Source organism: Columba livia, chromosome 1 (genome assembly GCF_036013475.1).
Source record: "Columba livia isolate bColLiv1 breed racing homer chromosome 1, bColLiv1.pat.W.v2, whole genome shotgun sequence".
Taxonomy (NCBI): Eukaryota; Metazoa; Chordata; class Aves; order Columbiformes; family Columbidae; genus Columba; species Columba livia.
The window spans coordinates 207,182,144-207,199,290 of NC_088602.1; the positions used below are offsets into that span (position 1 = coordinate 207,182,144).

The 17,147-nt window shown below is 46.0% G+C and overlaps 2 protein-coding genes across 4 annotated transcripts in view; one reads left to right on the top strand and one right to left on the bottom strand.

Annotated features, from left to right (window-relative positions):
* ITIH5 (inter-alpha-trypsin inhibitor heavy chain 5) overlaps nt 1-4,796 on the top strand; it is a 44,298-nt gene extending 39,502 nt beyond the window's left edge. The window contains exons 13-14 of the mRNA XM_065049292.1: nt 2,355-2,732; nt 4,366-4,796. Of these exons, the coding sequence (XP_064905364.1) occupies nt 2,355-2,732; nt 4,366-4,664 (677 nt within the window). The 3' untranslated portion in view covers nt 4,665-4,796. The remainder of the gene's footprint in view (nt 1-2,354; nt 2,733-4,365) is intronic.
* A 4,518-nt stretch (nt 4,797-9,314) lies between these two features.
* LOC102087737 (store-operated calcium entry regulator STIMATE) overlaps nt 9,315-17,147 on the bottom strand; it is a 40,286-nt gene continuing 32,453 nt past the window's right edge. Inside the window, exons 8-9 of one of the 3 annotated variants that reach the window (XM_065049293.1) lie at nt 10,613-10,747; nt 9,620-9,959 (exon numbers count right to left, since the gene is read on the bottom strand). In XM_065049293.1, coding sequence (XP_064905365.1) covers nt 9,846-9,959; nt 10,613-10,747 — 249 coding nt within the window. In that variant the 3' untranslated portion in view covers nt 9,620-9,845. Of the gene's footprint in view, nt 9,960-10,534; nt 10,748-17,147 lie in introns of all 3 variants that reach the window. The other 2 variants (XM_021284181.2, XM_065049294.1) reach the window with 2 other exon arrangements.

Consider the following 17,147-nt stretch of genomic DNA (forward strand, 5'->3'; position numbering starts at 1 on the left):
CCCTCTAGCTACAAAGCCACTACATGAAAATAAAAGGTTTGAACTCACCAAAATTGCTCTTTTATTAGAACTCCACTCTTACAGCACTGTTTGCTTCAGGACAAAGTATCCAAACAGGCTAACCAAGCACTGAGGCTGTTTCAGTGAAGAAATTACCAAACTGGTTACAGAGTCATGACAGACTTGATAAAACCCACAGGATTCAGGATCTGCTTTGCCCAAGCCGGTCTTATCCCCAGGGGCCCAAGCTGTGCTCTGATCCCATCTGGAATTCTAAGCAGGCCAGCTAATAAGCAGATTATGTCCCGAGAAGAGAAATGGTGGGAACAAGAGGTGTCAAAACCAGAGACAATGCACAGACTTGTTTTACAAAGAAGATAAAAAATGCCACAATAAAGTTATAAGAATTCTGTTCTGTGTGGCAGAGGTCTAGCCTCCATATTTCTGTGTTCCTGCTTGCCTTAGAGAATAAGGTCCAACTCTTGGAAAAGTTTCCCTTAAACATTTTAAAAACTGTGTTTGTGTCTCTGCTTGAACGATTCTGTGGCTCAAATGTGGAATGAGGTTAAGAAAAAGAGACCCTACAGCACTAGCAAGCTGAGTCTATAAAGACAGACATGAAAGATTCCCTTAGCAACGATTGGGATATGGACACATTTCATCTCAGTGTTGATGGATTTGGTCTAGCCTGAATTAGCCAGAAGCCTCCTCCTTTATTGTTACTGTCTAGTAGCTGTTCAGAAACCCGTGGGGAGTGAAACACTGTCTTATGGACAGGAAGTCACAAAAATAATGAAAATTATTTGGAATCTTACTGTGGACGTCTAGGCTTCAGTTGACTTAGTGAGGTCTGCACCTTAAGCTACTCAAAAGTAGCTTTTGGGGTAAAACTGAGGGAAGCTGGAGAAGCAGAAGTGGTGAACTTGGAAATAACACAATGGAAGTGCAGGGTTCAGGGTCCTCTTTTTCAGTGGCACAAGGACAACCTGAATTTCTTACACCACCACCTAGGGAGGTTTAGCACTTAAGACTGTTGCAGGTCAAGTTATTCCCTCTACTGGTCCTGCTCAGTCTTTAGCATGTTGACCAAGGTAATAACATTTACTCTGTGGCTTCCTAGGCTCTTTCTCTTCTTAGGTAGAGAGGGACATCAAACTGCAACTGTCTACTACCCTGAGATCTCTCTGAGACTGCAGCATGAGGATACACCCAGGGCCTCTTCCTAGAAGTTCAGTCCCTATGCCAGTTGGTGATATCACAGAATGTTAGGGATTGGAAGGGACCTCAAAAGATCATCCAATTCAATCTCCCTTCCAGAGCAGGAACACTTAGATGAGGCTACACAGGAATGTGTCCTGTTTGAAACCCAGGGGGGCTTGAATGTCTTCGGAGTAGGAGACTCTACAAGCCCCCTGGGCAGCCTGTTCCAGGCTCTGTCACCCTCACTGAGAAGAAGTTTCTTCTCATATTTAAGTGGAACCTCTTGTGTTCCAGTTTGAACCCATTACCCCTTGTCCTATCTTTGGTTGTCACTGAGAAGAGCCTGGCTCCATCCTCCTGACACTCACCCTTTATATATTTGTAAACATTAATAAGGTCACCCCTCAGCCTCCTCTTCTCCAAACTAAAGAGCCCCAGCTCCCTCAGCCTTTCCTCACACGGGAGATGCTCCACTCCCTTAATCATCTTGGTTGCCCTACGCTGGACTCTCTCCAGCAGTTCCCTGTCCTTCTGGAACTGAGGGGCCCAGAACTGGACACAATATTTCAGGTGTGGTCTCACCAGGGCAGAGTAGAGGGGAAGGAGAACCTCTCTCGAACTACTAACCTACTAAAAGGAGGCCTGCCAGCAGCTTTTCCTAGTCCTCCAAGTCTAGTATGTTTGCCCAGGTTTGAGTTACTCATCAACAAATAGGTGGTCTAGGTAAATCATACCATTGTTCGTCAGGTTATAGCAGTCAGGAAGATAAATATTTGTCTTATGTCGCTCAAAATTCCCATCTATAATTGTCTCAGTGATAGGTAGGTCTAAGGCTGGATGGAACTTAGGAAGTGGCCATGCTGAGGAGCAACTGGTCCTGTCCTGTAGCACTGTGTACACGATATTAGGACTAGAGAGTCTGGGGACTCCTGGCTCCAAGGAAGGCCAGTCTTTCTAAGCTTGGGTAAACTTAGGTGCTCTGTATAAAGTATCCATTTTATAACAGACTGGTTATACTGCTTTAAACACTGGTAGGTGAAATAATTGAGCATGAGGTGGTGAATCTTCATGTCCTCAGTTGCAAGACTTTTATCTTTGAGACAATAGACCTATTCTTGGTTCCAGCTTTCATTTATTGATTATTTTCCTGCAAGGTGTAACTGTGAATGGACAACTAATTGGAGCTCCTGCACCACCCAACGGCCACAAGAAGCATCGGACTTACTTTAGCACCATCACAATCCTCAACAATAAGCCAGAGAGGTCTTACCTAGAGATCACACCTAAAAGAATCATCCTGGATGATGGGGAAAGACTTCTTCTGTCCTGCGATCGGAGTGCTGTTGTGCGGAGCAGCAGCCTCGAGGTGTCCATCTCTGCCAATTCCAACATCACTGTGACGATACGAGACACAATCAGCTTTGTCATCCTCATTCACCATTACAAGAAGCCGGCCCCGTATCAGAGGAATCACCTGGGGTTCTACATTTCCAACAGTAAAGGCCTCTCTTCCAACTCTCATGGACTACTGGGTAAGTAACGTGTTCTCAGGTTCAGAGCCGTAAACCAGACAAAAATGATGCTCCCAAACAGTTTTAAAGGACAAAGATAGGAGCTAATGAACAAGGCAGGTGGGGATTAAGTTCACAGGTGAGATTTTTACATCCATCCTCAAACAACTTCTCCGTCAGTAGTATCCTCATCTCCTCTCCCATCTTTTTCTGTATGAGCTATCTCCCACCATCCTAGCTATGTGGCTGTGCCTGTTGTTCAAATATTCAATTTTTTAAAGATTTTTAATACACTTGTCATTAGAATACACATCCTCGATGCTCCCAATACAGATATAGAAACCAAATATCCCACAAAAACCCCGAGCAAAGGCACCAGTAAGAGATTGTCTAACAGTAGTCCTCATTCAGAATAGCCCAGCTGCTTATGTGCTCTCAGGGACATAGCAAAGAAGGGTCTGAATCTCTCTAGGCAAAGAGGACAAGAAAGCTGGAGAGGGACTTTTTACTAGGGCCTGTAGTAATAGGACAAGGAGTAATGGCTTTAAACTGAAGGAGGGTAGATTTAGATCAGATATAAGGAAGAAATTATTTCCCCATGAGGGTGGTGAGGCACTGGAACAGGTTGCCCGGAGAAGCTGTGGATGCCCCATCCCTGCAAGTGTTTATGGCCAGGTTGGATGGGGCTTTGGTCTAGTGGTAAGTGCCTCTGCTCATGGCAAGGGGGTTGGAACTAGGTGGTCTTTAAGGTCCCCTCCAACCTGAACCACTCTATGACTCTATGACAGTCAGCTGAGCTCTTGTAGGTTCTGGAAGAGAGCTTTAGTCACAGAGCTAGCACATTGCCAGAGATCATTGGCTTACCCTTCAAGTACTTGTCTAGAGGGTCTGTTTTCACAGGACTGAGCTGTTCACACCTGAGCCTGATTGAGATCAAGAACCATTGATACCTTTTGGGGCCCCTTTCTTTCAAATGTAAAGTGAAAGAAAAGCCATCCCCACAGTTTGAGAGCAACTAGGCTTTAAGTAGGCTCAGAGAATGAACAGATGGTTGGATTCCTTCAGCCAATGAGAAGCAGCAATGTTTGTCACCATTTACAGCTGAGGAACTCCAAGACTGAAGTCATAGTTTCCATGACATTCAGCCGCCTATGGGTTAAGCAGATGATTTGTCAGGAGTAGGATTTTGGATTCAGGCTACCTGCAAGCACTAACCTCTAAACCCACATTTAAGTTTAGTCTGAAAGAGCTTGCCCCCAAGAAAGCAAGGGAAGAGAACTTGGAGCTTCAGGCCTAGATCTTCTTTATGCTTGCTGGTGGGCATTGTATGGGTTACTGTCCTCTAGTAACTGTGGCCCACAGAAAGGAACTTACAACTAGCAGCTCAAAAAGGTCTTTAGCTCAAGCAGTGTGTGTTGAGAAGCAAAAAAAAAGAATTGGGGTTTTATTATAATCTCTATCTCTATGTTCGGAAGCACAGGACCCAGATTCATCTTGCTATTGCAGAGAAGTCCTTTTACAACCCCATATGCTAAGAATCCTCAAAATACAGCCTATTAAAAACCAAACAAACAAGCAACAAACCAAAACCACAACTACTTATGAACAGGCACAAAACAGCCAGTCATGGATTCTATTTTCTCTTGCCTTGCAGGTCAGTTCTTGAACCATGAAGTTAAACTTCTTCAGGAATCTCTAAACACAAGTCATCAGCTGGTTGGCCAGAACCAAACTGAAGCATTAAAGCCAAACCCTACAAATACTCTGAAAGTGAAGGGACGACTGGTTCCCGTTGTGTGGAAGCAGAGAAGAATCTACAATGGCCAGCAGGAAGTTGACTGTTGGTTTGCCAAAAACAATGCAGACAAACTGATTGATGGGAGCTATAAAGACTACTTGGCTTCTCATCCTTTTGACACAGGGACCAGCTTTGGGACAATTAACAGCCTTTAAGACCGATCATAGCAACGCATCACAGCAGCGTGTGTGACAGCGATTCCCTTCTGAAGCCTCTAGAGCTAGGCAACTTACGAGTATTTCTTTACTTTTTGGTGCCAAAGAAACCAAGGCTTTTTACCCTTGGAAGTCAGCTGTCTCTCTTTCATGCTATATCAACATCGTTCACAAAATTCCTGAAGACAAGGAGGATATGGGGGGGAAGGGTTGAGGACGTGGTTAAAGGTGTGATGGGTGCTTTCCACATGGGAAAGGTGGGATAAATGAGCCAGCACTTGTATCTAACAGAGCAGAGAGCTGCTGGATGTAAAATAAACCCATGCAGGGATCTGTGCAATACCCGTAGGGGCACATGAGTCACCCAGTGAGACGCACAGATGGTACAGCACAGTGTCTATCTAGAGGAACAACGTTCGGTGATATGCTTTGTGAAGAAGTGACTTGGAGCACCTGCTCCAACCATGGTCCCTGGGGAAAGGAGAGAGACAGAGCAAGGAGATGTGGGTGGATATTCATCTGCAATGACCCATAGGCATCAAAGAGGTAACAAATAACTCAAAACTTTAAATCAACAGGCCACAAGAGGCTATTGCTTTCTTGGTTATTGGGATGAGGTCTGGATTTACCACTAAGTGTGATGTTCCCTGAACCAGTACAGACCCTTCAAACAGTGGTGAAAACCTTCACATGGTTTATTGCTCAGTGCACAAGCTGCATGTTTAAAAAGCTGCTCAGGTCTTCAGCAGCACCAGGAGAGGTGCAGGTTCCCGTTCCATGAAGCATCTCATCTGAGTAACCTTTCAGGTTTAGTGATTTGAGTCTTGACTCCCTCAGAGACAAAAAGAAGTTTCATCACGAGCTTCCAACAGACTTAGTACCTCCTTGAACAGAGCATCACTTCTGCTTAGCAGAGATTTAAATTCTCTAAAGGATGATGAACCAGCACCTGTGACAGCTTATGACCCTACAAAGCAGACTAGACATTTCTAGCTGCTTTTCTAATCATGGAGGAAGTCTTTAGTTACTCCAAACTGTCTAACATTTTCATCCCAGCTTTCCCTGGCTCCTTCTCCTTCCTTACACTGCAGGAATTTGTACACTGCAGGAATTTGGCAATGGGAGGTTACAGAAGGGCCTGCCAGCCACCCCCACTGCAGGTGGTGCTGCTCTGGAAAGAAACCACCAAACCTAAACTGCAAGGCTGTGGTCTATTTTAAAGTGAGGCATCACTGAATAATGCTATAGATCAGTCACAGGGGAGTTTGCGTAGTAGAGAACTTGGCCAAAGAGGACTTAAACAGCCACAAAGACATTTACATGGCAAGGCCAAATTGAGCTCATACATACTCTGCCTTTCCAGAACTGAAAGGAAGGAGGCCGGGTGTGGAAGCATCTCCAGGAGCTAAATAACATCCATGTGTCAGGAGTAAATAGAATTGCCAGAGACCTGCAGAAGTAGGTTCAATCTTGACTGATTTTTTTTTTCTTGCATATTTAAATAATATTGTTGCTGTAGGAACTCCAGCTGCTGGGGGTGGAGTGGTGATTTTCCAGTTGCTTGATCATCTAGTTAGTATTGCTTGCATTGTGGCAGCAGGGCAGGTAGTAAGCATAGTTGCTTATTCACACCATGTGCTGTGGGGAAGAGGGCGAGAGCCAAAAGGAACCAGCTAGATTTAATTGCACTCTGGAAGATCCTTAAGACAGCTCAGTTAGTGCAAAACTCATGCCAAGGCTCATGCTTTGGAACAAAACATAAAGAAAAGAACTACTACTTTGGGTACAGCTATCTTGAGAAATAGCTCTCCTGCAAGGGAGAACTGAAGGCAACACCTTCAACACAGTCCTAGTGTGCCATAGCCAGAGGTTAATGCTCTGGTTGGCTTCTCCACCCAAGAAGACAGTGGGAAGATCACCCAATCCATTTCAAATAACCTCCCATTTCACTAGAACAGGGTGAGCAGGATAGTGGTGGTGAACTTCCAGGCAGTCCAGGGTTTGGCACATATCCTCTTCATACTGTCCTTACTGAAAAGAGATTTGGAAACCTTCACTCTCCTTCCACATTCTGCTGTTCAAGTATATCACTAAGGGGAGTGATTGGCTTTAGGCTCTCCTCTTGTCTCATCTCCTGTATATACATATGTATATATATATACATATATACACACACATACATATTGCTAATGCTTCAGGTGCATCATTACTCCTCTTCCTCCTCCTTCAGTCAAAGAAACATCCTTTTAGGGCCTGAAAAGAACAATGGTCAAGTCCAACTTCCCAACCATGTGAAGCACCTGGAGCGATATACTCAAGTTCTCATTAAGGCTCCAGTTATCCATTTCACAATAAATATTTTACAGTGAACACTGCAGTGAAGCTTTCATTTGGAAAAGATAAAATGAGCTTTGAAGCTGAGGTTATGTATGTTTTATGCTGCTGGACAAGCTCATATTACCAGATGGCTGAAAGAACCACTCACAAGATAACAATAGGTTGGGAACCAGAGTAATTTCAGCAGAAAAATTAAGATCAATGATGTTCTTTAGCTTCTATATGTTTAATGGGAGGCAAGAAGTGTGTTATGTGAACAGACTCTGGGGGTCTACCCCCACACTAAACATAAATACATGGATAAGACTGATCCAGCCTTTAAATACAGTAGCATAAGACATGGGAAAAGAGTTTGTGCTCCACCAAGAGCAGGTCAAAGACCATAAACTTCAGCTCTACCCACCCATGAAAGGGGTATCACAACACTTCTCTATTTCTCTCTCAGAAGGAGAACGTGTCCAGCCTTGGTCCTCACAGTCCTTTGCTGTAACACAAAGAGCCCCCAAGCAGTGCACTGTGACAATTGCACACACAGGCACACGTTTGTTCTCACCTCCAACAGTGTCACAGAGCACTCTGTTTTGCAGCAATATGGTTAAAGATTGCAAACTGCTCGGATCACTCAGGAACAAGGGCTGAGGAATCACTTCGGAGCACAATGGAAACAACTGCACACCACCATTTCAGCCAAGGGGACAGGACTCCTGAATTTAGGGATGCTGAAACACTGGTCACCCAATGCTCAAGAGGGACAACCTTCCCACACGTCATACTTGCTCTGCTATTGCCTACTGAGAGACTTCTTAGCCAAGGGCTAAGATGAAGATCACATCACTCACCTTCCACTGCAGGACAAGGACTTTGCTGTGGCTGAATTTCCAATCTACACAGACTGCAGCATTGCACTGTGCAGCCCCATAGCAAGAACCAAACCCAAAATACCAGTACACCCCAAAATGAGAGAGCAACTTTCTAATAGGGCAGCTGTTTTAATCTGTTTTCAGTCAAGACCTTTAACAGCACAGGAGTTATTCCAGCTGTTACCAGCACAGAACTTCACCAGACAAGCAAAAGTTGCATTGAGAAATCAATTTCACTAAGCAATATAAATGATCTATTCAGAGAGCTGTGTGTCACGTGTTCCAAAAGCCAGTTGATGTGCCAGCACAAGTAGGATTTTCACCCCTCATTAAGTAAGGAAGAAACAAACAGGGAGTTAATTTCCAGAAATATAGTATAAAGCTGCACAGCTGCAAGTGTAGTCAAGTACATCTAGCTCACTAAGGGCCATGCAAATCTCTGATTTGCATCAAATAATTCTAAACTATTTTGAAGTTAGGAAAACAAAAAAAAAAAATTAACCTCAAAACCCCCACAAACCAAATAAACTTCACAAACTCTCAGCTCAGCTGTTAAAAGTCAAAAGCTGTCCAAGTTAGAAAATCCAAATCCTTTAGTTTTTGCTCCTTAAGTGTTTTTTTGGAAAATAAAAGGGACTCGGGTGTAGGGGGAGAAAGATAATTCCTGCCCAGCACTTATGGGGGCTATTTTGTAATAAGCAAAGCCTGTCCATGGCTCAGCTGGATCTAACGGTTTAGTTGATCCTGGATCAGGCCCTGCTCTGAGGACTATCTGACATTTGGACTCTCCGTGGGTCTCATCAAAGCTGTGTATCTGCACTCAGCCTGGCAGGGCACTATGCAGCTGCACTGTGCCTGCCCAGGAAAGCTGCAAGGTGTTTTGCAATTTTGTGTGTTTATAGATGAATTCAGTCACGTTTAAAAAGAGAGCAAAGGGAAAGCCCTGCACCCCACATTTGGAGCCAGGATCTGGGATGATCTAGGGGTCTTCTCCTGCAACCGTCCTACCTGAGGCCATTCCCTTACATCCAGAACATCAGCACTGGTTAACAGGGCTTCAGTTGACTCTTCAGATCTAGTTTTTGAATCAGGTCCTGCAGAGATTTTATATGTTTATTTTAAACTAGGTAAAAGGAAAGTAGTCAACTTCTAGTTCCTGGTAAACACTCACTTTTAAGGTGGCCACTGGGACCAATCTCCGGGTTAGTTCTGGTCTGGAGTCAGCACAGGCTGATGCTGCAGCGTCACACCTTTGCACTGAAGTGGCTCATACAACCCATCCACAGAAACAGAGCTCTGTGATCAGCTGTTCTTCTGCAGGTTTACTAGGTTAGCCCTGCTACAGTAAGGCAACCTGCTCTGTCAAACTGGTCAAGAAAGACTTCAACAGATCCCCTTCACCCTTTACAGCATTAAGGTCTTGCAAAACATTGAGCACATGAAGGCATTTCAATTATGAAGTGGTCTTAGGTCAAATATTTATTGCATTCCTTATAAAACTGTAAAAAGTGTCAGATCCACTGAGACGATATTCCCAGCTCAAGACATTTAAATACATATTGCAAACCAGTTCTTTTGAGCATTGTGAATATAAAAGTGTCACATTTCAGGTAGTACAGGATGGACATTTTTTTTTTTTTTAATTTTCTATTAAAAAAGGAGATCATCTTTTGATTTCAGCCTCTAGCCCTGCCAAAAATTTACACCCAGCTGGCCAGCCAAGGGAAGCACAGATCCATACCCCTAACTTCAACATATACAGGTCAGGGGCAGACAGGCAAAGCAGATACTGCTCAAGCCCATACAGGATGCACCAACACCATCCCAAAGAGACAACCACAGAAGGACAGGCCTAGATGAGGCAGGCAAAAGGATCTCTGCAGATCCACGGGGATCGACTGGCATCCCCCACCCTGCCCTTCTTTGGCCAGCTCAAGGATCACAGTGCTGCTCCTCTTCCTCCACCTCTCTCATGTCAGTGTTTTCAGATGACCACTTGGTAGCTGGGCTGCTTCATCTTCTGGTTCGTTCTTTGGAGTCCTGAAATATCCTGGTCACTTTCAGACTGATCAAAATCCATGTCTGGAGAGAGCAACACCTAGAAAGGAGAACAGACATATGCTGATGGAGAGAAAGTCCTCAGCTCTTCTTGATGCTGATTCCTGAAGGGGTCAAGCACCCCTAGAGGGATCTGCTGCAAGATCTAATCCTCTCTGGCAGATGGGAAAGGTCTCAAGGTCACCTTGACCATCTTTCCAACAACAGCCAGACAGATGTGGGTGCAGACACCACACTGATCTGGTGTCCCAACCTCCCCCCTTCCCCAAGAACACAACAGGCAGCTAAAGCACTGTTCCCCCTGGGACAAGACTCATACATAGACATGAGTGTTCAGGCCAGGCTGCAGCCTCAGTGGAGATGTACAAAAACAACTAGGCCACATATTTTGCAAGCAGCTGTACCAAACACAGACCTTTTCCCAGGCTCCCAGCTGCTTACCATCTCCAGAGCTCAGCCAGGAGAGCAAGCAGAGCTACAGAGTTAGCTTCAGCCATGGCCAGCAAGCTCAGGAGTGCTGTCCTGGCCTGGTAGCATCTTATTTCTGCCTGGCACAGCAGCTCCCAGCTTGATCTAAATTGTGGGGCCCAAAAACAGAGCACTGACACCTCTCACCAGTATCTCTCCAGGTAAGAAAGCCCATGACTTTGCTGCATGATCAAAAGGCTGCCCATCGCCTCCAGGAACACCTACACTTTCACAGTAGCTAACTTCAGACTTGAAGCTATCAACAGGCTGTTTTGAGCTATAATAACTGGCTGACACCGGCCCGGAGCGTTTGCACGATGTAGATAGAGCCACACGTGGGGCATCCTCCAGCCACATCATCTGGAAGAGGAAAAATGCCAAATTTTACTTGGGCTGTGGCTGCATTAACTGTAGAAGAGCCAAAATCCCATGCCAGCCAGCAGACTGGATAAATGAGCAATTTGTATGTTCACAGCCTGACAGATTTTTTGCTAAACCCCATTCTACCCCTTCTTCTTACCTCAAAAACGCAGCTTTGGTCAGAGAAGCCCTACTGTCATTACCCCAGCAATAGCTACTTCTTAGCACAGCTGAAGTGCAGTCAACTCTTGTGCTACAGCTTGTGTCATGGACAGAAGCACTCAGGGGCTCAGTCAACTTACGGGATTTCTGGTAAACACTAGCCACCCACATCAGAAGCCTGGACAAGTCCTCAGCACCCAACTCTACAGAGAGGCAGAAGCCTAACAGCACAGTCAAGGCCCTCTAGTTTTATGTCTCTACATGAGCAAGACCAGTAGCCCTTTACCCCTCTTCCACTTGCCCATCACAGAACCCAAATGGCATCATCAGATCACGGCTGATGCAGGGACAAGGGCCAGGTACCACAACCAATCCCCTACACACAGCTTATTCCATCAAGGCAGTGTAGACCTCCCAACCCAAGTCTCAGCCCTATCTGACCCCACTTTGCTCCAAAGACTGAACCAACACCCTAGCAAGCCTGCCTGTGCTAACCCACAGCAGCAACCTTCCAGCTCAAAGGCACAAGTTGAGGGATGGTGCATGGGCTAAAAGCCCAGTGTGTCCACATGTGGAACATCCTCAACAGCTCAAACAGTCACAGAGGCCAGGACTTGGGTCTACTGGTGGGTGAAAAACTGGACATGAGCTGGCGATATGCTCTTGCAGCCCAGTAGGCAAATCGTGTCCTGGGCTGTATCACAAGGAATGTGGGCAGCAGGTCAGGGAGGTGATTCTGCCCCTCTGCTCCGCTCTGGTGAGACCCCCCTGCAGTGCTGGTCCAGCTCTGGGTCTTCAGCACAGGACACACATGGACCTGCTGGAGAGGGGCCAGAGGAGCCACAGAAACAATCTGAGGCTGGAACAGCTCTCCTTTGAGGAAATGCTGAGAGAGACGAGGCTGTTCAGCCTGGAGAAGAGAAGGGGACAGACTCTTTAGCAGAGCCTGCTATGACAGGACAAGGAGTGATGGTTTTAAACAAAAGGAGGGGAGACTCAGGCTGAACATAAATTTTTTACACTGAGGGTGGTGAGAGCCTGGCCCAGGTTGCCCAGAGAGGTGGTGGATGAACCATCCCTGGAGACATCCCAGGCCAGGCTGGACAGGGCTCTGAGCAACCTGAGCTGGTGAAGATGTCCCTGCTCATGGCAGAGGTGGCACTGGATGAGCTTTGAAGTTCTCTTCCAACCCAAACTATTCTATGATTCCTTGGGCAAAACCAGGAGCATGGAGGGGATTAGTCTTAGCTGTGGCTATCATTGTGCACAGTGCACTGTGCACTCATTTTCACTTGAGCAGCACCACAGGGCCAGTCACCACAGCAACAAAATTACTAAACAGGAAAAACAAACTGCAATGAGTCAATGACTTCAAAGGAGCAAAAGAGCCGCAGGGGAAGATTTCCTCCCCACCCTCAGCACACTACAACCCCTCTGTCTGATGTTATCTTCACAGCAGCACTTCAGACACTCCAAGGATAGCAGTAGATCAGATTAAGCTCTCTTGTCTTCCTCTCTGCCCCCTTCAACCTGCACTGGTATCAAGGAATTTCTTTTGGTTCAAGACACGCATTGGAAAATTCCCACCTCTTCCAAGTGAAGATTTCCTCTGTTTATAATATTAATATTGTGATGTTGAACCTGAAAAAACGGGTGGGTAGTCACACGTAGCATTATAAGCTCACTGAACTCTGACAGGCTGCAACAGGCTAGTTTTGGGGCCTAACGAACTAATTTCAGTGGGTTTTAGCTGCAGGCTTAAATCCCCTTGCAACTAAGCATGGATGACGGAGCCCACACTAAGCATTGCGTGCCCAGACCCATTCAGGCTGCTACCTGCCCACCATGCAGCTCACACAGAGCTGCTCAAGCCAACAGCCCCCCAGTAACCTTTCCACAATTCCCCAGGCAGTTTCATCATGAGACCGCACCTCATCATTATGACAGTTGTGGGACATACCCTCGGATATGGTTTTTCAAGCCAAACTGCAGTTTGGGAGTTTTCAGCACGACTTGGACAAGGTGCTTCCCCTGCAGATGTGTCCAGGTCAGGATCACAGCATGTTGGTGGCACAGCTGGGAGTGGACCAGTTTCCCAGTCCTGGGACAATGTGCTACTGTCTCACTCAGCAGTCCTCAAATACTCACACATCCCTTCTCGCACCAGGAGGCCAGCAGCTCCCAAAACAATGTGGGTCACACTATCAAAACAGGGCTGCCCACGTGCTCTGCCAATCCCTCCTGTCTGGGGGAAGAGGCTGCCTACTGGTTTGGTGACTCCATCCAAGCAGACCCTTAGATAACCAAGCCATCTCTGTAGCGCAGAGGTTGCCCAGACAGACCATAGAATCATTTCGGTTGGAAAAGACGTTTAAGATCCAAGTCCAACCATTAACCTAATAGCACTGGTGAGAACTATGACACAGGCTGGAAAACAAGGAAGGACTGGGGACATTTTTATGCTAGCCATGGAAGCCTGTTTGCTTAAAGCCTACCAGCTTGGTGTAGAGGTAGGAACCATCCCACCATCATCCTGCAACCAAGTTTAGATAAGATACTAAGAGTCAGTAGGGCTGACAGGTGGGAGAGTCTCCTTCCAGAGGCACCTCTATGCCCACCTTCATCTAGCATTACCATAAGGACCACACACCTGTCTGTTTAAAAGCTCACGTTAAGCAACTAGAAAAATCAAACTCAGTCTTAGGGTATTCTCAATACTTAAAAGGTACTGGCATATCAGGAAAAGGTTCTTCACCCAGAGGGTGCTGGACACTGGAACAGGCTCCCCAGGGAGGTGTCACAGCCCCAAGCCTGACAGTGTTCAAGAAGAGACTGGACAATGTCCTCAGACACATGGTGTGACCTGTGGGGTTGTCCTGTGCAGGAACAGGAGTTGGACTCAATGGTCCTTATGATTCATCAGCATCTTCAGTGTAGGGATTTGCCAAAACCACAGCTCCTATGAAGGGAATTGGGACAGGTGCTGAACTCCACGCTGACCAAAGGCAGGTTCCCACATAGTATATTAGCTTTCCTCCCAACCTTAATGTAGCTTCTAGTTTCACACCAACGATTCTCACAAGTACCACTATTATTATACCTATTTTTGCTTTAAGACTTGTCTCTGAAAATGTTAGCCTTCAGAAAAGGAGCAGAAACTCACTCGTTTCCCTTGGGAAAACAAGAAACAAAACAAAAAAAAGTTGAAAAAAGATCAAATAAAGTATTATTAAAACTGACTTGTTTTCCTGAGTGGAGGAAACAAAGAAATTAGTGATAACATCTAAAGTTTATTGACACTAGCAAGGGCAAGGGAAAAGAGACTCAGGTCAAGGGCAGGACACATGCAAAACATAAATAAGGGCCATGCAGATGAATGCATTTCTCTAGCCTGAACAGCACTGGATTCAGACTGGCACTCTTGAGAGTTCTCTCTATCCCATGAGAGAGAGGCAAACAAGTCACTTGCAGCTCTACTGCAGTGATGGACTTTTTTTTCCTCAATGAGGGTGGTGAAACACTGTCCCAGGTTGGCCAGAAAGGTCGTAGATGCCCCATCCCTGGAGACATCCCAGGCCAGGCTGGACGGGGCTCTGAGCAACCTGAGCTGGTGAAGATGTCCCTGCTCATGGCAGGGGTGGCACTGGATGAGCTTGGAAGGTCCCTTCCAACCCAAACTACTGTATGATTCTACTAAGATGTAGCAAGGCAAGGCACAAGTCCGAAACAAGAAAAAGCTTTAAAGACTGACTTGGAAGGAATGGTGAGATTTTTGCAGCCATAAGAGTTTGTCCCTTTCAGGGTTTCAGTGTAAAAAACAAACAAACAAAAAAACCCCAAACAAAATGAAGTGCAGCATTTTCTCCATTATAAGCAAGAGCCCCTTGTCACATCTGTAGCTCACCAGAAGAGACTTAAAACTCCCAAGAGGCTGACAGTTCTTTGGTCTAAACTGCATCCACAGTCAGTAAGTGACATCAGTAGCAAGACTGCTGGTTGCTGGGTTTATTCTTGCTGATTTGCCAAGCCAAGGACAAAGCTGAGCTTTTCCTGCTATCCCTATAGAAAAATCCCAAGTATGGGTTTTTAACAGGTTAAATTCAGCCCCCTCTTTCCATTCTCTTCCTTCCCCCTGCACCACCCTTTCCAAAGGCGAACTGCTTAGTTCAAATGAAAATAATGACACTCTCTATTGGCAAGATAGGCAGAGGGTTGAAATTCAAGAAGGCAGCATGATGGGGAGCTCTTGGCGCCTGCTGCTAGACAGCCCTGATGAACCCTGATAAACTGTGGGACACATTAGCCTCAGCCAGCTCTGCCCTGTACAGATGCTTCTCAGCTCCCCTCCTTCAGGCAGCAGGTGGGGAAGAAATTCTGCCACTTGAACAGGTTATTAGCAGCAGCAATGAACCCTGCAAACCCTTATTTTCTGTTTTCAAGACTAAATTCAAGCCAGTCCAGCTGTGGTGCCTAGCTAGCCAATAAGATCTTTAATTTATAGCCTAAAAAGCTGACACATGTAGCAGAAGCCTATGGCTACACCTTGAGGCCCAGTGCCAAGAAGCAGAATTGGAGGTTTAGACTGGAAAAATTTCTTCCTGGAAAGGGTTGTCAGGCAGTGGAACAGGCTGCCCAGGGCAGTGGGGGAGTCACCATTCCTGGAGGGGTTTAAAAGGCACGTAGATGAGGTTGCTAGGGACATGGGTTAGTGCCAGTGTTGGATTAATGGCTGGACTCTGAACTTGAAGGCCTCTTCCAACCAAAATGATTCTATGGAAAAGCAGGTTGCCCATTTCTGTATTTCTTCATTATCTTCTTTCTGTGCTCAAACTTTGTGAGGCCAGAAGCTCAGCAATGTGTCTGAGCAGAAAGGAGGTAGTCCCCATAGACTGCTTCAGGTACAAACCTGTCCCCTTGGTAGCTCCACCGCAGTGATAGATCTGAGGGTTTCAAGAAGACCCATACATTGAAGGTCTTAGCGAAAGTCTGATGAGAAAAGGACTCAAGAAGTTGGAAGACAGGAGAAGCCTTTGACAGCAAGAGCCAGACTGTGGGAGTTGTCCCTATTACTTGAAACAACCCATCTAGGTTGAGCTGCCAGAAAAGTCTTTCCTAGCTTCTGGAGGTTAACAGGTATCTGCCCTTCAGATTACCCAAAACTGAGCTAAAGGCCACAAAACACTTGTCCCTGTCTTCATCAGAGTAAGTCAGAGGGCCAGCATCATTTCCATGAAGAACCAGTAACTGCAACACCATCTGTATATCCACAGCATCCACTATCAACGGGACTGGATGCTGCAAGTTTAGGTGAAAAGGAGGTTGGTCTCTCCACTAGAGATGTCACCTCCTTACCCTTGCTTCTGAGGTGGAGTCATTTTAACTGATCTTAAATCTTCAGGAACACAACAGCACATCCATTCAGTAAGTCTGATTGTTACCAACAGCTTTACATTTTAAGCAGACCTCCAAACTAGCTCTTCTAAAAAGTAACACTCTTGGAACACCAGGTGCCACTAAGAAACCAGGACTGCACCATAATCTGGGACAACTTCATGCCAAGAGTTAATGCACCTTTAGATCCTAGGTGTGAGTTCCTACCTTCAATGCACAACTACCAAGACATACTGGGAGCACCCAATTCATGCCTTTTTCCCCCCCCCCTTCTCTGCAAAATAACAAAGATTTCTTGAAGATCCCCTCACCACATACACCACTCAAGAAACTCCCTGGGCCACAATGTGTTTCTAGTGACTTTGCCAAGCAACAACTGTTTATCTGGAGGCAGGGCCAGGAGGAGTGACTCACTCATCTCAACAGCTGCTCACATCTGCCTGGTCTTCCTGCCAGAGGGAAGACTCCTCCAACTCTGCATCCCCACAAGAGGTGGACACTTCCCCAGCGCACCCTTGAGCTGTGGAAGCCACGGCTGCTGTGTGGACTGCCGAGTGTTAAACACCATTAAATGCTATTACCTCCATGTGCTTTGCAACGTGACCAGTAATTGTCCATCCCACAACTCATCTGCACAAGAGCTGAGTTACTCTTTGTAAAAAGAGCTCTCAGAGCGCAAGAGCTATTTCTGTTCTTCCTAAATTCCTTGGCAGAAGCTGCTTCAGGAGCCAGTCTATGACTGCCAGAAGCTCTCTTATCTCAACAGGTCTCGCCAGTGAACTGCAGGATATCAGCAGTTTTCACATAGCACTTTGAAACCATGTCTGGGTGTCAGGGGAAGGAAGGG